This window comes from Xiphophorus hellerii, chromosome 23 (genome assembly GCF_003331165.1).
Source record: "Xiphophorus hellerii strain 12219 chromosome 23, Xiphophorus_hellerii-4.1, whole genome shotgun sequence".
NCBI lineage: Eukaryota > Metazoa > Chordata > Actinopteri > Cyprinodontiformes > Poeciliidae > Xiphophorus > Xiphophorus hellerii.
This window is the reverse complement of record NC_045694.1, coordinates 26,052,547-26,079,894: the sequence shown is the minus strand read 5'-3', so window position 1 is coordinate 26,079,894 and position 27,348 is coordinate 26,052,547. Positions and strand designations below refer to the sequence as shown.

Sequence of the window (27,348 nt, the reverse complement as noted above, 5' to 3'; positions counted from 1 at the left end):
CTTCATCACAGTAGCATTACAAAATATTCAGATCAAATTCTAAGTCCAGATCGCCCATCCCCAGACTGGTAAGCTTTCCAAGCTGTGCCACGTTTGAACAACTTTATCACTCCATTCCTGCATGCGCAGCAACGTCTGGCTGCAGACCGCTGGGCATCTGGCTAAAGGAGAGCCGCAACATTCCCCCCTGACTCATCACAGACAAACTCAGCTGTTTGGAAACATTTCTGGTCAATCATGGCTGTTACTTTCTGCAAGTTAAAACTGGTTGAAAACTACAAGAGGCTTCTCTACGTCAATCGGGCAACTTCTGCTAAATATCGACTCAATAAAGAGCAGAAGAGCCGAAACAGCGTCGTTTTTCCCAACAAGCATTAGTAACCATTTTCCTACTCTTTAAAATCAGCTGGTTACAGACACTTCCAATTTACTACAATAAAATGTTATTTTAGTGGGAACAACTTTTGTTTTTCTGTTTTGTTTTTCAAACTATGGTTAATATTTTTGTAAGTACCCCCACTCTGAAACTCGGCCATGTTTTCACGAGGTTATCACCCCATGAGAGTCTCTATGGTCCCACGCCTGCTTGGCTGTAAATGAAACACAGATGCTTAAGTGACTGTATTAAATCTAAACAAAGTCAACTAAACACTTGAACACACAATTTACTAATACTACTACTAATAATAATACAGACGACAGTGTCATGAGAACATTGCTTTATTCTTTTAATAGTCTCTTTTCTGTGCAGTCGAGCTTTACTCTCTGCTCAGTTGTTGGACAATAAGTTGAGACTGGATGTCCATTTGGGTTTTAGTGCCGAAAGTTGCCTCTGATTCTGGATCAAATGTCAGTTTTAGTTTATACAAGTCACTGCAGGATTTATGTGAAGAGAGCTCACAAATCAACAGAACTGATGTGATCATTTGCTTAAGTTTGCCGAGTTCACAGCTGAGTGGACGCATTCAGAAAAGTGTGGCAATGTGGCCCGCTGAAGGCGCATACGTTTAAAAAAAAAAAGAAAGAAAAAACCAGACACTCCTTTGGTTACTTAAGAAGAAGAATTACTTTATTCATCCCAGCAGGGAAATTATTTCGCAGTTACAGCAAGAATTATTTTTTTAATACACAGATTAACACACACACGACGGGAGCTGCGTCTGCAGGCAGCCAGCGCCATTTTTGAAGGAGGACATGCGGCAAAGGTCGTCGGGACCGGGAGTCGAACCTGCGACGTCCGGGGGGTCTAAGGCCTCCAAATATGGGGCGTGCTAACCCCCTGCGCCACCACAGCACACCACAGTTTGTTTTTTTTTAACGGAAACGATCTATTGTGATCATGTTTTCACTTCATGGTTGTCTCATTTTGATGCTCTCAATGAATTCAACAACTTGCAGGAAAACCCCTACAAAAGCTCAGTACGCTCACTTCAATATGGAGCTCTATCAACTCACAAGAGTACGTGGTCAATGTACCTGCTTTTAAAAACTGTTGACTTACTGTATGTGCATCATAGTATGTTTAATGGGTCTGAACATTGTACTTTTATTTTTTTCTCAGTTTTACGATATGTTTAGATTTTCTGCAGTATGATGTTCTGCTGTATGATGTCTTAATGTTTTCTCAACAGGTCGGCGTTTTCAATCAACTTACCTGGTTAAATAAAAGTTAAATGACATAAACAAAATGTTACAATACATTAGTAAGTAACTTTTATTAAAAAAAAACACATATATTTTTAAAAAAACTGTCACCATGTCGTGACAGTACGATATAAGAGATGATCTGTGGGAAAAAAAACAAAACTAAAAACAAGCTCCACTGCTTTGTCCCAGTGGTAACTAGAAAAAACCAATCAAAGCCAGGAGGCGGGCCTTAGTGCTGCCAATCACCGCTCACACACCAGCGCTTTCTCTCTGCTACTCTATGGCGAGTCCACCACAACAAAGCTTGCTATGAATGCTAACGCTACTTAGCATGGTCACCAGTGATGGCAGACAGTTTATCTGCCAATGGCACATTTATCACCGCGTACACAAGGATGACTGACAGCGCTGAGACCCTCCTGCTGGCTCTAATTGGTTGTTTTTGACCAGAAGTGGTGCATTTTTTCAGACAGCAATAGAAGCACTGAGAAGAACAAATATGTGAAAGCCCCATTCCTTACAGAAGTTACACACTGCAGCTTCAAGGGAAAGTCGAAAGGAAATCTGGTGACATCTGCTTTTGAATCCTATCGTAGGGGGTTTCCCAATAAATCAGGTTATTTTCTCATTGGACAAATTATTAAGACAGTAAATGATGGATGGATCAGCCAGTGAAGTCAGGCCTAAAATATTCCTTCAAACTGCCAGAAGACAAAGGGAGATGGGTGGAGGAGGCAGACAGGAGAGCATACATTAACACACGAAGTGTAAAGTTTAATTTGAACAAGTTGGATGGAAAGGGTAAAAAAAAATAAAAAATGAAGAGGGGGGGTGGATGTTTAGGAGAGAGGCATGAGATGGGCCCAAAGGGCAGCAGGAGAGGAGGAGAGGAGGGTTGGGACAGGCCGAGCCGCCGCATTCCTACACGTCACATTCCTCCTAACATCTGGCTGCAATACACAAGCTCCCTGTTACCGACCATCCCTCGCTGCCTTTCACAGACACATAAGATCCCGAGGTCCCTGACCTGCAAACGCGCAGGAACATATGTGCACACAACACTCTGCCAAACTACGTTCCCCTTAACAAGCCAAATTCCAGCGCCGGAGATCAAATGTATTCCCCTGTTCTCCGGTCAGTCCTACTGGGACCCTCGGCGTCGTCGTTGCGGAGTGACTCCGCGGCGATGCAGCGGGGGGTAAAGGCCAGGGGAGGAGGGTGAAGGGGGGTTCGGAGCCGACCTGCTTCCTCTGTGAGTCAGCGCTGCAGCATGTTCCCATGCGCTCCGGCCCTCGGCAGGCGAAACCCGATCCCGATATTTACAGGCGGAGGAACAGGAAGTACAGGCAAGACAAAATCTGAAGATGTGTGTGGTCCGTCTGGAGTCTCTCTGGAGAGAAGGGAATTCAGCACAACGTTTGGGGTCGGGGGGTTGGGAGGTAAGACGCTGGTAGACAGGTGGACGGACTGGCGGACACAGACCCTACTGTCTTTGAGAAGTGGGCTGGCAGGTGGAGGCGTCCTTCAAAAATCGCTTAGCACAGCTACCGCAACACAGGGACGGTGGCGCGCCGTGGGCCGACGAGCTGCTGGTGTAAACGCGGTGTGTGTGTTTGTGTAAGAGTGTTTGCTTACTGTCAAAGTGGTCGTGTCTCTGTTTGAAGGTGGATTGTAGACTGGTGCTAAGCCGGGACACGGGAGCTTTGATCTCCGTGTGGCTCTGCTGGCTCAGCTTGTCCTCCATCTCGGCCGTGCAGCAGGTGAAACCCTGCGGACACACCTTCAGCGGCGCTCCTGCAACACACCAGACGCTACAGTGAGACTCAGCCACCAACACACACTCTGTTCAACCAATCATCGTCTAGAACAAAAACCTTTGTACATCTTGGACCTGTTAACTTTTTGTCACATTACAAGAGAGTTTAGATCAGGCCTAAAAAAATGCAATCCAGGGATTATATCCAAGCCCAATCCAAAACGACTGATTAAAGACAGACAGGAAGACAAAAAGACAGGAGACAAAGACAGTAAGACAGAAAGAAAGACAAAAAGACAGACAACACAATTGGGAACCAATAGTTGAGCATGCTTCCTTTTTGGGATCTAGACTTTAAGGAGCTAGGTGAGGGGCTTCACCCTTCACCAAATCAAACACACCTTGGCTGTTTAGCCCCCTTCACCGCTCCTAATTGTAACACTCAGCACAGCAGCCTTAAGCTGGCCCACTTCACAGAGCGCGCCTCTTATCCTGGCCCTCCTCAGTCTGATTGATAGTTTAGTGCTGGAGCTCTTTTCTGAGTGTTGGGTCCTTCTGAAACAGGTTTAAAGAGATCTCTCTGGATTAACTCCTCACCCACTTTGCAGGTTAGATGTCCAATTTCAGCCTCAGGCATAATGAGATGCTCATACCTTAAATGCTTAGTTTCCCCCCCCATCTCTGGCTTTCGACTGCCATCCATTAAATAAAGATCTTAAAAATATCCTCCACAGGCCAATGTGTCCGATTTCCTAACAGCACCCGGGTCATGGACTGTTAGCTTTTCTAATCTGCTTCTGTAAACAAAAACAAAAAAAACCTAAACTCTCTCTGCTGGCAGACAGAGATGCAGAAATATTTTTTTCCCCCACTGATCAATGGTCAACATCTGTATCGACATGGGAGCAAACTGGAGCCAGAGAACGTTTTGCGCAACGACTTTGCTACGTCCCGACGTAAATAATGCGTTTGACCAGGAGCAGGCAGTCCGCTTTGTCGAGTTGGACGTCGACCAGAGGTTCATGGGAGGACGAACGCAGCGCCGCAGCTGGAATAATGTTTGGTTTTAAACGTAGCTGTTGGAATTTCAGAGAACACAGGGATCCTTTCACTGCATCTCAGCACCAGCCGTCTGTTTGGTTTCCCCCGCCGGCTTGTTCTCGCTCGCCGTCGGCAGGAACACGTTTCTATAACTTGATGCTGTGCCGCGTTTCGGCCTCATTAAAGCAACGCTGTCCTCATTTGATCGGGCTCCAGGTCAGCTTCCCCAATTAGCTACACGCTGTCTGAAGCTTATACAATCCTCTACGTCTTAAACCGTTTCGCCGTTTGTCGCATTACGAGCAAAAACGTCACAGGATTTTACTGGGATTTTATGACGGAGCAAAACAAAGTACCGTAGTTCATCTTTTTTTTTTTTTTAAAGTAGAAATAATTATGTTTTAGAGGAGAGGTCTGTAGCCTCTACAACCAAAACAGACATTTTGCTCTCAGGACAGACAAATAAAACGGGTTTAAGACCGCGAATGTCACAAGACTTTTTGGGGGAAAAAAGAAATATCTACTTTAGGACATTTCTTGTCATTTTTGTCGGAACAGCGTTTTACTTCTAGTTTTACGATCAAAACCAATGAAACATAAAAGTGAATGGATATATATCTGTAAGATGTGCAAATTTTTGAATTTGATTAAACAATTACTCGTCAGAATAGTCAATAGGAAAAAAAAGATAATCGACTAAAATTACTTGCAGCCCTTATCTGAAGGCAACTGGTTGCACTAGATTTCATTTAGCTGTGTCAGCATAGATACAGGCTTAAAAACAAATCCAAGGCACTTTTCAGATTCCCTTTCTTACATTTCACTATTAATACATGCTGTGTTTCTATGTCACACAATCCCAATAATCCACATTGAAGTCTGTCGTTGGAAGCTCAACAAAACATGAATAGGTCAACGGGCTGTGGATATTTTTGCAAGATCCTGCAGATTAAACTAATGTTGTCTCTACCTGAACAGAGAAGGTTTATACATATATATATATAATTTCTCTGCTTTCCTCTTTCTTTGTAACTTTGTAGGATTTTAAACAACTTCCAGCAATACAAGTATCCAAACAGCCGAGGGAGGGATGCACCACGGCGCCATAAACTGGACCCCTCAGTCTGGGACCAAATCCAAAAAACCCTCCAGTCACTCCATCCCTCTCAAACCTCTCCTCAGGCCCATCCCTCTGCTTCCAACACACACACACACCCCTACATACATACCCCGGCACAGTTGGCAGCGCCTACCAAAACACATTCACACATCACATCACTACTCGACACACGGCTCTTTATGCACTCCTGATTGGAGGTGCAGGGACACCCACACACACACACACACACTTAAAAGTTTTAGGTGAAACAGCCAGCCAGTCTCTCCTCTAGTGGGGCCCCCTGCTTGCCCACAGCAAAGGCGCACAATCCGAAGGCTATATCCATGTGGAAAATAGCCCTAGTTACCAAAGTACACAAATAAAAGTTGAGATGGTCAGTATTTCACAGGAATGTCTGCACACATGTGACACTGTTACCTCAAAGGATTCGCTTCTTGACGAGGTAAGACTGGAAGACGAACTGGTTTTTCCCCCTCAGAATGAAATAATAACAGGTCTTCTGAGAAAGAAAAAAAATCATGCCGACATTTCAGCTTCAAAGCCTTTTTCTTCTTTCTTTTTGGGTTAATGCATCAGTTGTTCTGAACCGCCTCTGACATGAATAGTCCTGTGTAATGTCTGAACCGGCTCTCTGGTTTACTACAGGAATCCCTTCGGGGGCTGAGGGTCTCTGTGTCTCTCTCTCTCTCTCTGGTTTCCCAAGTAATTTAGGAACTAACGAGACAAAGTGCCGCGCCATTGTTCCGGTGTCACTTAGGAGAGAGAAAAGTGCCGTTTATGGCTCGGCGAACAAGACGGCGGCATGCTGTAAACAAACCTGCGACTGCGTATCGTGGCGTTCATTTGCTCCGCCGCATCTCCTTTGTTTTGTTGGGGGTTTAAACGGCTCATAAAATAAGTCACTTCCCTTTGACATTGTCCTGTCGCTCACACTCCGTTCTCAGAGGAAGAGCGGAGGAGGAAGAAGAGGATGAAGGGGGGGGGGGCAGTAGAGGTGAAAACGCCTCGAGGACAAAAAACAGATTAGACACCTCACCACCTCGCGTCCCTCAGCTGCCATCCTGTGTCCCCCGAACCGGATGGACCTCGTAGCGCCCACCGCCCTGCAGGCTCAACCAGAGAGGTCAGGGGTCAATGGCAACTCCTCCGAGAGAGGTTGTGTCTTCTGACCCCTTCCCCCTCTACTCGGCCAGCCAGAATATCCACTGTGCAAGGTAATTTGTGCTTCAATCATGACAATAACCCCGCTAACACGCACACAGAGTGTGGCTCGAACTTTTGCCTGACAAAAAAGTCCTGAGAGAGAAAAAAAAAATACATAAAGGATATAAATGGTGACCAAGCATAAACCTTGGCTTCTTATCCTGCTTTTAGTAAATTATTGGTTTGTAAAGTAGTATTTTTTTAATAATAATGTTAACGTACCAAAATAAAGTGAATCTGAAACTCTGAATATGAGATTAAATAGCCGACCTACATAAGGTCAACTTACATTTTGGTTCATAACTTTAAGACATTTTAAGGCCTCGATTTTATGTACATGAAATTAAGGAGTTTCTAAAGATTCATTGACACTTTTGTTTTCAACATTATTCCCTAACAAAACAAATTCCTAAAAATGGGACCTGCTCTTGTACTCATCCCCCCCACTGCTCTTATACCACCAAATAAAATCAGATACAACCTACAGTCATCAGAAGTTTGATAATCAGTAACGCACACCTAAAAAAAACATGGACTTTATCTGAACTGACAAAAGCAGCTAGAAGGGCTGCAGAGGTGAACAGCTCAGGTGGCAGAATTTACACAAATCTAGCTTTTATTGCAAAATGGAAGCCATAAGAAGATCTGTTTGCCTGTACGGCTGACATGTGAAAGACGGTGCCTCGGTCTGATGAGGAAATTAAGTTACGGGCAGACATGCAAAACATCACGGGCGGTTGGAAACACTCGACAGCACCCTAAACGCATCGCCGTCTCTGTGAAACATAGCGATGGCGTCACTTTTATTCAGCAGAGAGGTGGTTCTTCAGCTGTATCTAAACAGATTCATTCAGCAGAACTGCAATGGAAATACTTTTTTCACATCACACAAGTCACCTGATCAACAGCCGGAAGTTACTACAGGTGAAAGCGACAAAGAAGACGACAGGAAGTGGTAGCAGGATGAAGTTTGTCACTGGTTCCACCAGAGCTCTCACAGCATGGCACAGTGTGTCATTAAAACGTGTTGAAAACATACTGTAGGTCTTCTGTAAAACTGGAAAATACAATATTCCCAAAACACTGCGCAAGTAGTAGCTCCCACGTAGGCGGGGTTCGTCGCTCCAATGCCTGAATGTCTCCTCTGATGTCTGATAGATGGCCAAATTACGAATATATCTAATGCGGCTGTGTTGGAGAATGTTTTTTCCCTTCCCCGACATTAGCAGAATATTGACAAAGATTTGCACACGTTTGTAATGGAAATGCAGCTGCTGTTTGGAGACGGGCCATCACTGAAGCCTTCCTTCTCAGTTTCCATAAATATGAGGAAATTCATTGCTAACACATCAACTCTAGATGTCATCTAACATAGAAGAAGATGGTTCAATTTGATTAAAAATAACAATAATAATTCTCGTTTCTCTGAGTCATCTGTGAAGGCAGAAAACGTGTTCAGCAGCTTACAGTATCCAAAACAGCTCAGGAATGAAGAGGTAGACGTAATTACATAATTGGCAATTATAATGAAGCTCCCTGCTGAGGCATGTGCAGGAGGACTGCTGCCGGTCTGCAGAGTTGTAAATCTGCAGCTCCTGTTGCTCTCCTCCGTCTAAAGGGGGAGAAATCATCAGACGGGCTAACTTGACGGCCCCGACTTTCTCCTCTGCCCCACATCCTGTCGCATAGACTCAGAAGCGCTGAATGGAGAAGCGAATGCTGCTGCTGCCGCCGCCGAGCTCTGAGGTGTGAAGTTTTGATCTGCATGACATCCTTTGTGAGAACAATGATCAGCTTTTTGTCTGTGGGCCGAAAGCAGGGGCTGGAAGGTGTAACCATGATGAGATAAAGTGCTTATGTTGTTATGAAAAATGACTCCTTCCTGTCATTTCTCGGTTACAAACCCAAGGTGTTAAAAACAAAAAGAAACCCAGTTTCTTTCATCTGATATTTAAAAAAAGATGTTTTTTTCCACACGCTGCTCTGTTAAAAGCATTTCTGGAAAAAGTCTCTGATGAGGTTTCTCGGTAAATAGCTGCTACAAACTGTTCTGCTGAAGGAAAAGGCCTTTAAAAGAAATTTAGGTTCGTCTTTTTGACAGAAACCAAAATTAAACTAATTTGGCTTTTATCAACTGTTAATTTCTTGGAAAACCAATTATGTTGTCGGCGTTGGCAACGGAACGTCGAATTAAATCCAACAAGCTTGCAGCCTCGTTCCATTTAATTAGAAAACTAGAGAAATGGCCTTCAAATTCAGACAGAAATTGGTCCAAAAAAAAAAAAAAAATTAAGTGACAGCTACCCACTCCGTAGTGCTATTTTTTTTTTTAGCAGAAAGTTGAGAAAAATCCAATTCCATTGCACCCTAACCCCATTAAAAGAATTCCTGTAGTTGGGTAAGAGCTCGGTTTTTATTTAGAGGACGAAAGCGCACACGGGGGAGTTCAAACATTCACGCTCTGCAGCTCGGTGCGACCGCAGACTCCCGCCTAAAGCCACCGGCAGCAGTTTCAGTCTCACTAAGTGCACGCTTCTAAATACAGTTGATGCTCATCTCCACCGAGCACCAGGACATCAGCTTCACTGCTGGAAATACACAGAAGAACTAAAAAAAAAAACACAGCGCGTCACACAACTATTGAGTGTGATGTTTAAATCTCTTATGTTCCTGTCCTCTTTGGAATCATGTACGGATGGAAACAGACAATTATTAAACCCGATGTTCGTATAGTAGCAATCAGGGCAGGACAACACATCCACCTACTCTTTGTGCGCTTTATATATGGTAAGTGTCATAACCAGAACATAGCCAGAACAAAGGTTTTTTAGGCTTCAGTGCATAAAAAAAGTCCAAAAGACACAAGATATGCTGGGAGGGAAACTCCTCAATCTGAATGATGTGCTTCAATAAAGTGGTATGTATAAAAAGGAAAATAAAACGCCCACTGCCGTTTTCGCATTTGTCCTTTTAAGAGGTTCACTTTGCTCCCGCTTAGTTCTCCAAAACCCTGACTAAATGACTCACTTTGCTCTTTAAGTGAATGTTTGGAGTTTTGCGTGGGTTTATTTACTGGTGACATAAGGAAGAGTCAAGCGTTGAGAACCTGCACAGACAAGCCAGGCTGACGAAGGTTTCTCCTTAGCTCGTTTAGGTCATGAGCAATGTTTAGCTTCTGGAAAACCTAGTGTGTTTATGCACAGAGTGGAGGGAACGGTGTTTGGAGCAAGGCACCAGCAAAATCAAGAGTTGTGAACAAAAGTGCTCTCAAGACACGTCTACGTCCGGTAGAGGTTTGGTAGCTTCACTGAACTAGGATCAAGAACCGCACCGTACTTTGGCGGTCAAAGGTACGGCTTTAGCCAGTCAACCTCTCATGGTCAGCTAAGCAGGGTTGGTGGCATCAACTAACTTACTCACGCTCCATCCGGTTAGCTAGTAACAACCTGTTGAGTGTGTTGCATAGCAGTGTAATGCTGAACCAACAGACTTGGATGTACTTCACTCCTCTCAGCGGACGTTTGCACAAAGGTACGTGTTTATGGCCGCGCATTCATTGATGCACTGACTTGCACAGGAAACTGCTCAACAAGTGTTCACACTGAAGTCCCAAGAACTGAAATCATCAAACTTGCTAGCATCCATTCGGATTGTGGGCAATTATTGAATTTGTCATAAGAAATGAAGCAATTGGTAGGCTTGACTAGAAAATCTCAATCGTTCAGGGTGGACTTAAAAATGAGAACAACAGCTCAAGAGGAAATTGTGGATAATAGAGGAAAGGTCACATCACTAGGTTGGCAGTATTTCAGATAGTTGAAACAAAAAACGAATCAATAATCATTGATAGACTGATATGAATTGCTTGTATCGGGGCATGTTCTTCAGCCATGTTGCCCACCCCTCCTCTAGTGCAAAAAAATTATTTCCCCACTAAATTGGTTAACTTGTTTCTACCTGCAATCAATCAGAATTTTAGGAATTTATTTGGGGAGAAACCAAAATCCCTGATGGACAAGTAGCTTAAAGAAGCTGTAGTGCTTCTATAGATCTGGTTGTGGAGAGATTTCAGGTGAGCTGCCGTACCTCTCACACAACTTTCAAACGACGGACATCCCTGGTATAGATAAGATTGGCAGAACAGCAGCAGCTCCCAATCAGAACCCATTCCTCACTGACCTACAGCTGTTGAAAACAAGCTAGCAGGCTGAAAATAGACTGACCGTCCTGAGCAGACTCACTGTTGCGGTTTCACACCTTGATTTTGTATGCAGCTACAGCACCAGTGCCCTGCTTACAAACACACACCCTAGGTTACTGCTGGACAGTAGGTCAAAACCAGATCCCAAAACAGTTCAAGAAACTGGAATCACAAATTCTTTGATTAGGACCTCCATGAAACAAGGTAAGTTAAAGTAACAGAAATCGGATGAGTTTTAGCTTTGTTGCCATTTTGTCACCAGCTGTTTGGAAACAGAAAGTACCATAAAATACCTAACAGTAGCTGGCAGCCGTCAAGTCACACTGACAAAAACACACTCTGGACACAAGTATAGAGAGAAAAGGACTCAAACGTAGCCATTTTAAGCACCAGTCAGGTCTTTAAGTTGGAATTAGAGACCACACAGATGTTTACCAGTTAGTACAGTGGGTCCACAGTTCAGTATAGTCGTTGTGGTATGAAACTTAAAATTATCTGCAAAATTTTTTGCTCATTTACAAATTTCTTCATATAGCATATCAAAAATATTTAAAAGAAAAGGAAGCTTGGGAAGCTGAAAAACCAATGCTATTTGACCTGCTATTGTAAAGCTGCTGCTGTTTGTAAAGCAGCTAATCAAGGAGTTTATGGTTATGCTAATACAGTTTCCACTGTAGGCATTCATGGACTCTAAGATACAGGGGTTGGATAATGAAACTGAAACACCTCTCATTTTAGTGTGGGAGGTTTCATGGCTAAATTGGATCAGCCTGGTGGCCAATTTTCATTAATTGCACATTGAACCAATAAGAGCAGAGTGTGAAGGTCCAATTAGCAGGGTAAGAGCCCAGTTTTGCTCAAAATATTGCAATGCACACAACATTATGGGTGACATACCAGAGTTCAAAAGAGGACAAATTGTTGGTGCACGTCTTGCTGGCGCATCTGTGACCAAGACAGCAAGTCTTTGTGATGTATCAAGAGCCACGGTATCCAGGGTAATGTCAGCATACCACCAAGAAGGACGAACCACATCCAACAGGATTAACTGTGGACGCAAGAGGAAGCTGTCTGAAAGGGATGTTCGGGTGCTAACCCGGATTGTATCCAAAAAACATAAAACCGCGGCTGCCCAAATCACGGCAGAATTAAATGTGCACCTCAACTCTCCTGTTTCCACCAAAACTGTCCGTCGGGAGCTCCACAGGGTCTATATACACGGCCGGGCTGCTATAGCCAAACCTTTGGTCACTCGTGCCAATGCCAAACGTCGGTTTCAATGGTGCAAGGAGCGCAAATCTTGGGCTGTGGACAATGTGAAACATGTATTGTTCTCTGATGAGTCCACCTTTACTGTTTTCCCCACATCCGGGAGAGTTACGGTGTGGAGAAGCCCCAAAGAAGCGTACCACCCAGACTGTTGCATGCCCAGAGTGAAGCATGGGGGTGGATCAGTGATGGTTTGGGCTGCCATATCATGGCATTCCCTTGGCCCCATACTTGTGCTAGATGGGCGCGTCACTGCCAAGGACTACAGAACCATTCTGGTTCAAACATTGTATCCTGAAGGCGGTGCCGTGTATCAGAATGACAATGCACCAATACACACAGCAAGACTGGTGAAAGATTGGTTTGATGAATATGAAAGTGAAGTTGAACATCTCCCATGGCCTGCACAGTCACCAGCTCTAAATATTATTGAGCCACTTTGGGGTGTTTTGGAGGAGCGAGTCAGGAAACATTTTCCTCCACCAGCATCACGTCGTGACCTGGCCACTATCCTGCAAGAAGAATGGCTTAAAATCCCTCTGACCACTGTGCAGGACTTGTATATGTCATTCCCAAGACGAATTGAAGCTGTATTGGCCGCAAAAGGAGGCCCTACACCATACTAATAAGTTATTGTGGTCTAAAACCAGGTATTTCAGTTTCATTGTCCAACTCCTGTACATTTGGTGTTTTAACTATTATCAGGGTCTGCTGTAATGGGCTTACAAAAGCAGGCAAATCGCAAAGTTAAGCTCCAAACAAAATCTTAAAATATCATCTTAACACTAAATTCCTGCTGTACAGCGACTACTTTCACACGTGGGATAACGTTGTTTCTGCTTATACAATCCATACCCATACATGGGTATACAATCCATACCCATACATGGGTATGGATTGTATAAGGATCCTTAGGAAAACATTTTAAATGCAGTTTTTATATTCATCTTCCTATGTTATATCTTCAAAGAAAGGTCAGAATCTGCTAAATTTGCCATCAGCTTTACTTAAAGTGGATTTTGGCCACAAAACTCTTATTGGTGCCTCTGTCCTCAGGTCTGGGGGCGGGACAATTGTTTTTTATCCATTAACCGTTTATTAATTTGTGGGAATTAATTTTCTTGATTTGTGGGAAATGTGGATTTTTGTTTTACCAACGCACATCTTGGGCTTCCATAGGTCAGAGTGATGTCAACATGCCCAGAGAGTAGCCATTTTGTTTTACAGCATGCATTTAGCTGGAGTTTGAATTTGTGTAAACTCCCAGAAGGTATGATTGAAATAAAAATACGCTTTTAAAAAGTTTTCTGTCATTTGAAGAATGGAAGACGAAAACAATGAGAAATCTTGGGTTTGGCATGAAACAATCAGAGATTTCCCTACTTTAAAAGATGACCCTTTCTAAACCAGTTGTTTGTGGTATGTGGCTGTAACGAACAGCTAAAGCTCTTAAACAGCTGCTTACGGCACTCTGTGCAGAGTGGCTGCTTCCTGCTCTCGCCAAAAGACGAGGAGACGTGCTCGTACATGATGACAGAAAGGTTTGAGCTGATTAAATCTTCTAAAAAGACAGCAAACCACACAACTAGAAGAGCTGCAGTGCCCTGTGCACCAGAAACGGACCCGACTCCGTCTTAAAGCTCTACCAAAGTGATTTGACCCGACATGCAGGAGGGGCTGACGCTACTATGAATCTTGAAAATCCCCTTAAACTTGAACTATGCCTCTTAGTTTTGCCGTAATATTCTGCACGCAGTCAGCTGAGCATGGCTTACATGATGAGTCAGAGCCCTGGTGCCGATACGAGTCATGATTCACCAGATGCGTCAGAGGTTAACGCCGACGAACAACTGCACAGAGCATCAGCAAGTCCCATAAATAAAAAGATCTAAGCCAGGGAGGAAACCCCTCAGTAGTACTGAGAGCTCTGAAAGCACGAGTTCTGCTTATGACATGAGAGATTTATGCCACTCAGAACAATGCCCACAATCCCTTTATGAGTCAGGAAGCTCTGCTTTAGAGCAGTGAATGTTTTCAGCTTACTAGCCCAACACTATATTCTGGGTAATATCTGTTTCCTTAAATAAATCAAAACCGCTCCAAAATACAGATGTTAAAATATTAAATAAATTTACAGTGCCGTGTAAATATTAAAAAAGTTACACGGCACGAGAAGGAAAGAAAGAAGGTCACCCATAAGTCACAAAGCAGGACTCATTAAGCTCCGCAGCATTATATACAGCTTTTTAAAAAATTTTTAAACTGAGCACTTCAGAGTGAAGAATTATCGCATTAAAATGTTAATCTCTGCCAAATCTTCCCTTCTTTTCCTCCTCTGTATGAATTCCTTTCTAAAAGCCAGTCAATTTAGCAAACAATGCCCACGCTGGGATCCATAAATCTGAGCCTGCTGCCACCGGAGTCCATTTCTGATTGCTAAACCAGTCGGGGCGTCAGGCCAATTAAAACTCTCCATTTGTGAAATTCCACAACGCCGTCATCCATGAACATTTACCCAGAAGCCCCTGGGGAGATTCCACAACATTGCCCTGGCCTCTCGCTCTGTCTGTCTGTCTGTTGCCCCCCTGCTCCCTCTCTCCCTCCCTCTCTCTCTCTCCGTCCTGGCCCAGCATCTCTGGCTTTGTCTCCACACACAAAAGCTCCCTGCCTACACCACTTCCCAGGTCACCGCTTTGTCGCAGCTTCAGCTCGTTTCCAAGTAGTCCAACAAGTCACAAACCACAATCCAAAACTCTGCTCTGGAGCTAATCGTTGAACACACACACTTGGTATTGACCAGTTTTAAGGTGTTGCAGGGAGTTTTTTTAAAAATTAGGGTTTCAAATTGTATTTTTCTTATTGTTCTTAAAATGGGTTTCCAACAAAATTCCCAAAATTCTAGATTTTTCCTCAATCATGAATGATATTCTGCTAGGGTTGGGTGATTTATTTGAATTTTTGGTTTATGAAGTTTACATTTTTGGGAAGAAAAATTTTGATTTTCTTTCCCACTAATGCAGTCCTTGGGTTTCCATAGTGCAAGGTGATGTCAGCGCATCCAAGGCCGCCATCTTGTTTGACAAGCTGTGTGCTATGGTTTCTATTTGATTGGACTAGTTTGAATTCATTTCAACTCAATGACAAAATATAAGGGTCAGGCTACATTTTTGGGTATTTCATGAGAACAAAGTCGAAATAATACAAGAATAAAGTAGGAATTTTGTGAGGATTCCAACACACAAAACAAATTGTTCCAAGGTTTTTTTCCCCATTACAACATTTTTCTTGTCATTTTAAGACATTTTTCTGGTAAAACAGCAACTTTTACCAGACGGCCCTAATACGTTCTTCATAGAACTCTCAGAAGGAACGAATGAAATAAAAGCAACTTTTAAAAAATATTTTCTACCACTGAAAATCCCAGACCTCTCGTGACTGTGTAACTTTCCTGCTGCAAAAGTGATGCCAAAAAAAGCAACAAAGTGATCATAGCGCTCAGACTAATGCAGCAGAGCCCCTTCCCCACCTGTTGCTGTACACTGCCAGTAAGCTGCCTGAAAGAATACTGCTACAATCGTGATTAATCTAAATCACTGTCTCAGTCATCAAAATAAAACTGCATAAATATGAATTGAAGTGCAATAATCAGTTGGAGCAGGAGTGGGAATGATCCTTGCTTTTATTTTAATTAAAACAACTTTAAATCACTTAAGTCCAACCCATAACTAGATACCCACCTGGTTTAGATGAACTAAAAAACAAACATTTAACACGTCAAAGCAGCAATATATTGAACTGAGTTTTCTGTCCGGCCGTACAGCGGATGATGGTTGGACGTCGTAAACGACACACAAAGCATTGGTAACTTGTTTCACTTTTTCCTAGTTAAAAAGAAAACTGAGGAGAAGCTTAGGTTGCACAGGGAACAAGTATCAAACATAACTTTACTTTACAGTACTTTACTTTACTTTAAAGGGATAAACACTACAAAATGCACATCACTTCTAATGATTTTTTTCAATCACCTCTAGTTATCTTCTATAAAAGGTGATCTAGAACCTTTCCCTGTGTCTCTCTCTCTTCCTTTCTTGGTGTCTGAGCTTCATATCTGCAGTGTTTGTCCTGCAGCTTGTTTAAACGTCGAGTTCGACTTCGATACTTCACTCCACCCGCGCACCTTTGTTTCTGCACTGAAGAGCGAGAGACGTGGACTGTTATTTTTAAGATTCGCAAAGGACGGCGGCGATTTTACAAAGTGGAAGAACAAGTTGCAGCACAGCGTGATTATCACCAGAGACGACGGAAGCAGAGGGAGAGGAGGGGGGGGAAAAAAAGAAAAACGGGGCACAAAAGACCTTCCTGGCTTGTTCCTCTACATCGGGCCTCCATCTTTCCACTGACTCATGGCACACTAATGAAAACAGACTTTAAAGGAGAAGATGAAAAACACTCTTTACTTAAGGCCAAGTGCTTTACCAAGGGACCCTGCACAAACACGGCTTTGCTGTCAGAGAAACGGCCTACTGTTGAGCTTACAAATAGGCTCTCTTTAAAACGTGCTTTGCGCACTGCGTGAGACCAAATGGACGAGGACATCTGAGGGGGGTTGGAACTGCTGGAAGGCCCGTTGTACCACAAAGATACAATCCCCACTCAAAATAAATGAATTTGTTAAAATTTAGAGTTTTACAGGAATTCTGGCAAAAAAAAAAAACCAAACAAACAAAAAAACGCGATTAGTTTTGGGTGGGTCTCATTTCAGACGGATAGAAACCTGAAAAATGCAACATTTTCCCAGTCCCCGAAGGACGAAAACATCAAGTTAGTTATTTTTAATACCAGGGAGTTGTTTACAATAAAGTTCCTAGAAGCCATTTAAAAGAAAACTGTTTTCGAAAACATGTTTATGGTTCACTCAGACTGCGAGGGAGAAATAGAGAGCAAAACTTTCAGCAGATAACAGAAAGCTGCTCCTTTTTATTCTTTTGGGCTTTCCACATTTTCTTAATTTAAAATGCTGGACTTGCACACAACTAGGCCTGTCACAATAACAAATTTTGCTGAACGATTAATTGTCTCAAACATTATTGCGATAAACGATAATATTGTTTGAAGACCTTTTTACACTGACGTAATAATGCATGCGATTTCCTGCCAAAGATAGATACTTTATTTTCAAAAGAACACTAAACACTGGAACTGATAAACAAAACAACCAAACCAACCAAAAATAAAATAAAATGGATTCTCAGTCTCCATTAACAAAAAACGCACTTGAATAAAAACTAAACAACATAAAGTAAAAGTGGAAATAAATACTGCATTCAACCAAAAGAGTGCAGATTATGAAGTCTGTATATTATGTTGCCCTTCAGTAATAATTAGATTTAAATAGAGAAGATGGGCACATCAACTACCTGATGCAATAGTTCACACTACATGAATTTTTGCTGCTATTTTTCTCCTTACAACAATCTTAGAATGTTGGTCTTTCTAAGATTGTGTGGTGTGTTATGGTAGATCATTGTTGCCGCTCCGATCTAAATCAGGGGTTTTCCCGACTGGGAGCTTTAACTCAACCTGTTGAATGTGACAGGCAGCCAATCAGAAAGCGCGGATTCTCCTCAGCGCTTTCTGAGGGGAAATTACGGAGGAGAATCCCAAACAGCTGACACGACGCAACCCGAAGTCCAGCGGACATTGGAGATGATATGTGGAAACAACATTAATGTTTATTCAACATGCAAAGAATACAGAAATGACAAGGGGAGGAGTTGGAGCGAAATTGCTACGCAGTTGATAAACCCGGTAACTTTTTAGCTGTTCTTCGTTAACGTGACGTAAATAGGTTCTAATGATTTTCATTCAGTCAGGACTTTACGCTGACATTAGCCACATGCATTGCAGGTAGATTGTAGTAAAGCATTGATTAATGCCTGGTTTTAAAATTAGTTAACTGGACTTGTAGCCATTATTTTGTGCCCATTGTTGGACACCACACGGCAGGACCGAACCCGATCGAACCGTTATACCTAGGATTTCTGTCGGGTAATGTGTGGTCTGTCAGGTTTTGAAAATGGGCCGACAATCGGCCGACAGATCTAAGATCGTGCCATGTGCGCTGGGCTTTACACTAAGGAAATGAGGAAGGGGGAGTCTATGGAGAGCACCGGAGTTGAGCTTTTTTTTCATTCAGTGTCATTAGCTGAAAAAGGCCGGAAGAGACGATAATGCCGATAATTGAAATTAGGTCGATAGTTTTAATTTATCGTGCGATTAATTGATTTATTGTTTATCGTGACAGGCCTACACACACCTATAGGAACAATGACTTAAGGTAAAGTGAATTCATTTTCTATGATGTAGACACAGAGACTGGTGTTTACAGTCAGCAACAGTATCTGCAACTGCTGTCCTAAGATGCTAACAGTTTCAAATGTCAAGTGCTACCAGTTAGCATCGACGAAAGCACTGTGCAGCAAATGACATTGCCAACAAAAGAAAACTCAAAGTTAGCAATCGTATCAGTGTTTAAGACAGAGAAAGTACAAAACACTATTTTGTTATGTGTGAAAACATGTCAGCAGCTCTATAGGGCTGTGAGAAAGGGAGAGAGAGCAAGACTTTCAGGTGAAAACAGGAGAGCTAAGAGTAAAGCAAAGTTGTTTCATCTTATTAGGTGTTGGACCTGCATTTGTCAAGGAGCAAGATGAAAATGTTGACAGACTTTTGGGAAACTCAGTTGAGGGAATGACAAACCTTTTCTAGGAAATCCACACAAAGCCTCTTATTCTAGTAATGACTAGCAGTCCCTCCAGGATGTTGCAATGTTTTTGTTACAACTTGAAATGACTGTAGTCAAATTCTTTTAAGCTTTATTTTTGCCATAATGTGGTCTGACAAAATGTTGGAATTGTCGCAAATGATCTTCCGAAAAACAAAGTGAAAAAAAGACATGACTTTAACAGTTGGTATTTAAAGTGTAAATTATATTTTCAAGACTTTCTTCAAATTGGATTTTATATGAATAAAGTCGTGTCTTGAAAAGTTGTCGAAGTACAAAAGATGAATTCCAAACTAGTCATTCAAGTTAACGTGAACTGTTTACATAGAATCAGCAAATCCTACAGAATATCTCAATGTTTTTTGTAAAAACAAAAAAAAAAAAAAAAAAAAGAAAGGCAAATGTCAATTAGTGTCTCATGCTTTCATCGCGTAGTTTCGGCTTCAAGAGACGTCGTGAAACAGGAAGTTAAATTAGAAGAAGGCTAAGGGGATTGGTGAAAATTCAGAGGAGTTGCTGTGATTTAGTCAGAATTGCAGAAAAAGTTGTGGTGACTGGTGAAAATTATAAGTCTGCTCAAGATTTGCATATGACGACTGAATTTGCATTAATAGTTGCAATACCCCAACTTCCTGTAGGAACTGGAAAACCTCTCTCAGCCCAGCTTACCTGAGTAATCACAGCTATAAAATGTGAACACCAATTTAAAATGTCGCCTTTCAATCACTTCGCTTTATTTTGAAGTCCTAAAATTTGCTTTTACATCCACTGCCGTCATAAAATCACAACTGCCAATACAAATACTTAACCAACAGTAGGAAAGAAAGAAAAGGTAAGAAATCTGAATGGTCAAAAACTTCTTAAATTTGTCAATTCTGAACTGATTAATCTCTCCAAAATACCCAAACAACAGATAAATAGAGAGTAGGTCTGTCTGATAGCAAATTTTACTGGACAACAAATTGCCCCAGAAATTATTGCGATAAACGACAATTATTTTAATCATTTTAAAGTAATATATTGACATTTTACTAATAATGGAAGTTTGCCAGCTCAAAGACTGATCAATTTTAAATGAACATTAGATCCTGGAACTGAAAACACAGCAACCAAAAACAATAAGTAAAAACCACACACAACCAGAACCATAAATAAAATGGGTAATGATGTCTAAGCAAAATCTGTATTTAAAAAAAAAAAATTATATATTAGAATCAAACTTACTGGAGTCATTTTAAATTCACCATGAGATTAATTGAAGAGCTGCTGATTGCGACAGGTAAAGAGTTTTGAAATGATCGTCTGCATCTGACCAGATGTTGAGGCAGGACAGAGGCCTGGCGAAGCCCCCCCAGGCAGAATGAGGTCAGGTACAGGATCCGATTTCTGGAAGCTCAAAGCCACAAAAGAGCAACAAAGATTCTGATATACCTGTTGGGCTTTAGGATACTGGACACCGGCGGGGGCGGTGGGAAGAGAACCACTCATCGCTGCCTGTCAAAGGGACCTCGAAAGCCTAAACCTTAAGCTACAAAGGTTTAATGGGGCCTCAGTCATGGATGGCTCAGTCTGTTCCCGATGACATGCTCTCAATGTGTCAATAAATCAAAGCTACTTGCTGCCCAGAAGACTCCCATTATTCCAAAACCCTGCGCAGATTCCTGCATTCCCACACTATTTGTTTTATTGCAAATAAAAAAAGAAGAAAAAAAAAAAAACTCATCTAATGATTTGCAGATTTGGACCCATCATTGTAGAAAATATTTGATCCTTTCATGTGTGGGTTTTTTTCCTCTTTTTACAGCCCCGTTCTCCGGTCGGCGCTAGGCCAGAAGGCTGTCTGCCGTTTGAAAATCAGAGTTCTGACGAGCTGCTTTTAACACATGGCATCAAACGCAGTCAGCTATGCGAAGCGGCTGAAGACACGGCTCGTTCTTTTCTCTTGGACAAAAAAAAAAAAAAAAAAAAAAAAGGCTGAGGTTTTGATCTCCAGCCCTGTAATTTATAAGAAAATGAGTCCAAGAGCGAGCACCGCAGAGCGGGACTGCATAAATATTAGGAAACCTATTAGGCTAACTGAGTTTTGGATATGCGAGCCGAGAGAGAGGCTCGTCGTCAGTGGGAGTCTTGATGCAGGCCTTGGGTGTGATTAGCGGGAGTTACGGCTCCTCTGGCCTGTGCCCAGCAGCGAGGCTTCGGCCCAAACGCCCCGAGAAAGCCCCTGGCTTCGCTCCCCTCCGAACCGCCCAGGCCTCGGACAAGCCCCACAAACCCAAACGATGACCACGACTATCAACGCCGACACGCAGCGGGCCGTGGCTGCTCCCAAGAAATTAAAAACCTCCATTAACCTCGGTAGGGTTACACCTACACGCCCACACGCGCCACTGGGGAACTATGTGGTGACATGACTTCACACTCCACTCTGGCAGGCTGAGATCAGAGCCGGTGGCTGTTTGCCACACTCCTCACAGCTGGCTGAGTGACACCACGAGCGAGACGAGCATCACAAAAGAAACAAACCACTGCTCAAATATCAGAGAGGATGGTAGAAAAAAAGAAGAAGAGATGACAACGGACTTGAGAGAGCATCAGTAGAGTCGATTGTTTAAGAGGAGATCATGTAGCGCAACGTAGAGCCTCAGAGGAGTTGGCCACAAGCAGCCGCAGGGGTGAACTGATCCGAGGTTATTCTGGATGAAGTTTTTCCTGACTGATACGGGTTTCAGTTTTTCCTGGAGGTCCGATCTGCTGATTTAAAAACAACGCACTTTCTTCCCCTCCAGCTACTCAAACCAACAAAGTGCAGCAGCGTGTTTTCCAATAAGTTTGTAGTTCTGAATCCCACAGAAGTTGAAGGATAAGGCTATTCTCAGTTTTAGAAACAAAGTATGATCAGTGCTGCCACTCCCACACCTGTTGCTCCACATTGCCTAGCAACTGACTGGCAAGATTTTCAACTTGTAGGCCAGATTTCAGTCGGGAAATCTCAAAAAGCCTCTCGAGACCAAACGTGAGTTCAGAGGAAACAAACATGGCCGACAGAGAAGAAGCGACAGTGATAGTTTGTGGACTTTGTCCAACAGAGAAAAACAATAGAAAGAGACGTCTACAGTGTCCACCGAAGTTTCTGATGCGCCATAGAAGTTGCTTGTTCGTCAGTGTTTCCGTCACCTCCCTTTCTGATTGGCTACACGTCACATTCAACAGGCTGCATTCTCGTTTGTCCGCGAGCGCCACCACACACATTGCAACATTGGGTCGAGACGATCCAACGTCGATCTAAAATCAGGGATAATCGGCAGAGCGATCCTGACGTCCTTCATGACAGACCACATCACTCTTAACACACCACACACAACACGAACAACTCAAGATCATCTTAATGGTCATTTCAATAATCAGATTGTCGGAAAGGGAACATTGGAAAGAAAAAAAAAACCTTGAACAAAGGTTATTCAAGTCTATTTATTTAAGCTGCAAATGTATATTCTAACTGCAAGAATATATTAGCTTTAGAAGCAGTGTGAATTACTGTTCAATCAAAGCAACTAGATAATGGATTGGAAATTTTGAAAATGTTGTATTTCCATTCAGGAATCTTATTCTGACCCATGCCAATTGTAAGTCAAGTATTTTTTTTAAAGTTTCATAATAAAATAGTGGGGAAAAATATACACTTGGTACAAATCATAATTATAGGGAGTTTGGTGCCTCAGGCGATGTTTATCTTGGAAGAACATCCTCTACATATTCACATCAGCACATATTCTGAACCAGGAAAGCCAAAAGAAAGCCCAGCAAAAGCAGTGGAGATTACAGAGAGGTGTGTTAGAAGAAGCCAAGAAAGGAAGAACCTGTAAGGAACAACAGAAAGGAGCAAAAAGAAAATAAAAAATCATCACTCAGGGATGAAGACAGGAAAAGAAGGGAAGAGAACAAAACCTCCCGCAGGAGCAGCTAGAGAGGGAACAGTGGGACAAGAACATGAACTGACATGTTAGTCAGGACAGATGGGGAGGAAGAGAAATGGCCAACTTTTAACAGCCTGCAAACAGGATGTGTTAACGGGGAACTTCATTGGTGGATGTGGCAGGGGGGAGGGGATCGCTCAGCTCAAAATACGGAAAACCACAAAGCCAGATCAGGATTTCTCGCAGTTTGCTGTGGCCACCAAAAGGATGGAGTCGAGTTTAACTGTGGTCACGAATGCTAAAAATACTCTGACGTGGGTCCTTTCGGGGGAGGAAACCTTTATTGAATCAAGGTGAGGCAGCCATGTGTTTGTAAAAATGCATGTATGTATCCAGTCAGATTCAAATATTCCTTGTGGACCAACTTTTCCCCTGGAAAAATCACTTTGACCCAGAGGAAAAAAAAGCTTTCCTGTCAGTCAAATCCTCTCTCGGCTCTTCCAGCGCTCTCTTTGTTGCCCTGTGTTCCCAGTTCCAGGACTCCTGTGTGCAGGTCTTGGTGGTCCGGTGTGGAATGTGTTGAGAGGAGGGGAGGGAAGGCGAGCCTTAAAAAAAAAAAAAGAGAGAGAGAGAGAGGGGGGGGGTGCTCAATTGTTCCCACACAGAGCATCCACCCCCTACTGATCTGTCGCTCACTTGTCCTTTTTCATTGAGGGGACTGAAGGCACGGACCGAAGCAAAGGATGTGAAGTGATGGAATAACGGACACTCAGCCAACACACACACACACACAGCTATTGAGCTGATGCTACACTCAGAGCATACTAAATGAGCGTACCAGAGGAACTTAACATTCACCCGTTGCTGAGGACTCTTCCTAAAGACTAAACAAGTTCTTGGATGTCAAAACTATTTCCACACAGCTAATTTCACCAACATTCCTGTAGCTTTGGCCGTGCTCGGTCTTGTGTTGGGAAGGCTGGGATATGCTGGTTTGTTTTGGGACGGTGATAAAGCAGCTGTTGCCAGCCATGCAGCAGAGGATGCCACAGCAGCCCCGGAGATCTCAAGGTGGCCATGCTGTGATAGCACAACTCAGATAAGAACTGCCACATGTTTCCACCCCGTTTCCCTTCTCTGACCCCATCTAGACACGCACAGGGCTTTTCCGGAGACAGATCTGTGAATGTGAACCACAGTTGTGTGTTTCCGCCGGAAGAATGAGATTTCCTAACGCCAAATCCAGTCGGGCACTGTGGAATACCAGGTTCATCCGCACGAACCACGACACTGCCCGTGGCCTCATCCTATGAGTAGGAGTTCGAGTAAGAGTTTGTTTGTGGGTTGCTGGCTCGATTCCCACTCTGTGCACCTCTGTTGTTGTGTCTTTGGGCAAGGCACTTCATCCACATTGCCTGATGGTGGTCAGAGGGGCTGGTGGCGCTGCTACATGGATGCAGATGTGGCTGTAACCCAAGGACTGAGTGTAGCGTACAGGCCATTTGCCATTTCAAAGGAGCAACAAACATGTTGGACAACGGGTGAAGGGTTTTCTTCCATGTTGTGTAACGCATTCCATCAATGACACGTTGACGGGATTCCAAAAACCCGTCCCCAAAAACCCGTTGCTTGGTTTCCAAAAACCAACGGTAACAGGCGTTGGCGCTCAACAAAACACCAACATTCAGAGGCAAATGAACCAAAACCTGTTCTAGAACAAGAGCCCACACACACACACACACACACACACACCCACACCCACACACACACACAGCGGCTATGTTTACGCTGCAGATTTGAATGAAATCTGATTTTATTCGCGTGCTTGTTCATACTGATGAATGATGCGACTGTGATATGACTTATGTGTGAACGGTTCACTGCCCCAAGGCAGCGACCAGCATGCGCAGAAGAAGAACGTTGACACAGCAACGCACCGTTTACAGAAGTAATAATGGATGCTCCCATATTTGGATCAGTTTTAAAGTTTATTCAGCAATGAGAGCCAACAGGATTGTCACAAGATCGTAACATATATGAAACTAGTGAAAAGAAAGTACAACTAATAGAAACAGAATTTTGTGGTGCACTGACACCAACGTCTGTAGAAAAGTCTGTTTGAATTTGTGGGAGGAGCTAAGAGTTGTGGGATTGTGGTGTGATGCACTTCACTGGAACAGAAAAGAACTGAAGCAGAAATGTTTATGACAGATCTGGCTTCTTCTGGACGTGTTTCAAATCAGATTTTTGGAGGGGTTGAAAAGATTGGAATTGGGACATTCAAACTGCTGTGAAAAAGTCAGATGTTGGTTACATACGAGTACATTTAAAATTTTTAACATCTTGATTTGGGTCACATTCACCAGACCCAGCAGGTGAATGTGACCCAAATCACATTCACCTGCTGGGTGAATGTGACCCAGCCCCAGCAGGTGAAGGTAGATGGCTAGGCTCCCCCATCTTCACAGGGCCCCAACATAATGAAGCTTAAACTCAATTATAGATCATTAAACTCTTGACAGGTAAGATGTCAACACCAGGAACGATCAAACTATCAATGCTTTTAGCCGACTAGAAGATGAAGTGCGGTAAAAATGTTTTGTTTCATTCTCATTAAACCAAATGCGCAAAAGCACAAGTGTGAACTGAAAGCAGATGTGATCTGTTTAAACTTAAGCTATGCTAACAAACACAAACTCAATAACATAATCTAAAGCCGCCTCAGAAAATGTGCAGAAGAGCTGAATTGGTTCCTGGCACAGCGTTGCAAGGACTCAGCTCATCACTCAGGAATGTTATCAGAGCTCATTGCTCATGCTTTGGCTTTTGCTGCCGTTTTATTATCCAGCCCTGCAAACATTTTTTCTGTAAACAAATCATTGATATTAATGTTTGTGCAGCTTATTCCACCGTGGAAAAGGCTCCGTTTCGATAGTGAGAACTTTTTATAACACATGCATGAACAAAGACTGAACCATAGCCCTGCTGTCAGAGGCTTAAAGACTAGATGCACACATAAGCCACATTTAACATGCAGTGAGTAATTTCCTGACTTCAGCGAGTCAGATTTGTAGGTGTGAAATAGTGATTCTGAAGTCCTTCGACTAAATGTGAAACAACTTCTTACAAACTTAGCAAAGGTTAGACCGCTTCTATGTTCCAGTTATGATTTCTTGAAGGATGGAGCTTCAAATGGTAAAACTAAGGTCATGCTGAAGCAAGAAGTTGGCTTGCTGAACGATATGTGCATCCCACAAGCTTTTAGGCATCGTTTTGGAAAACTTAGAACCCTAATTTTTATTTCTACAAACAAAGCAAAAGTTTCAAGAATCAAGCAAAAATAATCATGTCTTGGTTTAATGTGGTTTTTGTGACTGTCCTAATCCAAGGTGATTCCAATGCCAAGAAACACTGACAAATGTTTCTTTGTGTTTTCATAAATGGAATAAAGGTTTCACTACCCTTTTTTTTTTTTTTTAAGAATCTCTGTTTAATGTGAATTTGATACAATCAGCAGCATCACTTACAGGATCCAAAGTGATGCAATGTGGAGCTTTGTTAGCCAGCAGCCTTCATCACTTACAGTACCTTTATTGTGAAAGGTAAATTCAAGTACTACCCTCCTTTCTTTAAAATAATGACGTTAAACATAGACATAAGGTAATAAACTTGAAACATTTAAGTTTCAAATCCAGCGCTTATTGTCGCATCTTAAATTTGCTTCTCTAAAAACTATTTACAAAATGTGTTTGAATATGAAAATGTTGCCAACAGTAGTAATTGCGACTAAAAACATAAAGTCACACATACAAATTATTTCAATACAAATGAGGACCTTTTAGAAACGCAACAGAGAAAAGTTTGAAAATTGGAAAATTCAGTGTGTTTACCAGCAGTCGGCTCTCCTGAACCAGAGCCAACCTACCTTCACTTCAGTAAATAAACACGTGAAGTAAGGCTGTTAGATACTAGGAAATTGAACTGGAATGCTATAATTTCCAACGCTATGACCTTTGGCATCTTTAGAGCCATCAAAGCGTGCTGGGTGGAGACATTTACTACAGTCAGACTCCATACAGCAGGATTGATATCTTATTAGGATCCATTGTGGTTATTCATGGTGACTGTAAATGAAAACAACAAATATTGTGTTTCAAATCGTCCTTTGAAATGTGTCCATTGATATTGCAGTGATGCATTGTGCAGCCATTCCTTGGATCTCTGTGTGTTGCTAAAAACTGTAGATTCGCTAGAAAACCTTTAGCTCTGGTGAATTCCCCTCAGCAGAGGCTATCGGCAGTTGCCTTCAAAACAAAAGCCGCTGTTTGGAGAAAATAAAAATAAAAAGCAGCCAAGTTATATTTATGTGCACAATTACCACCTTGTCAATTTTTCTGTTTAATTCTTGCCTGG

The 27,348-nt window shown here is 42.6% G+C and overlaps 1 protein-coding gene across 1 annotated transcript in view; it reads right to left on the bottom strand.

The window, feature by feature from the left end:
- gpc4 (glypican 4) overlaps positions 1 to 27,348 on the bottom strand; it is a 50,500-nt gene that overhangs the window by 13,963 nt on the left and 9,189 nt on the right. The window contains exon 2 of the mRNA XM_032554965.1: positions 3,283 to 3,441. Within this exon, the coding sequence (XP_032410856.1) occupies positions 3,283 to 3,441 (159 nt within the window). The remainder of the gene's footprint in view (positions 1 to 3,282; positions 3,442 to 27,348) is intronic.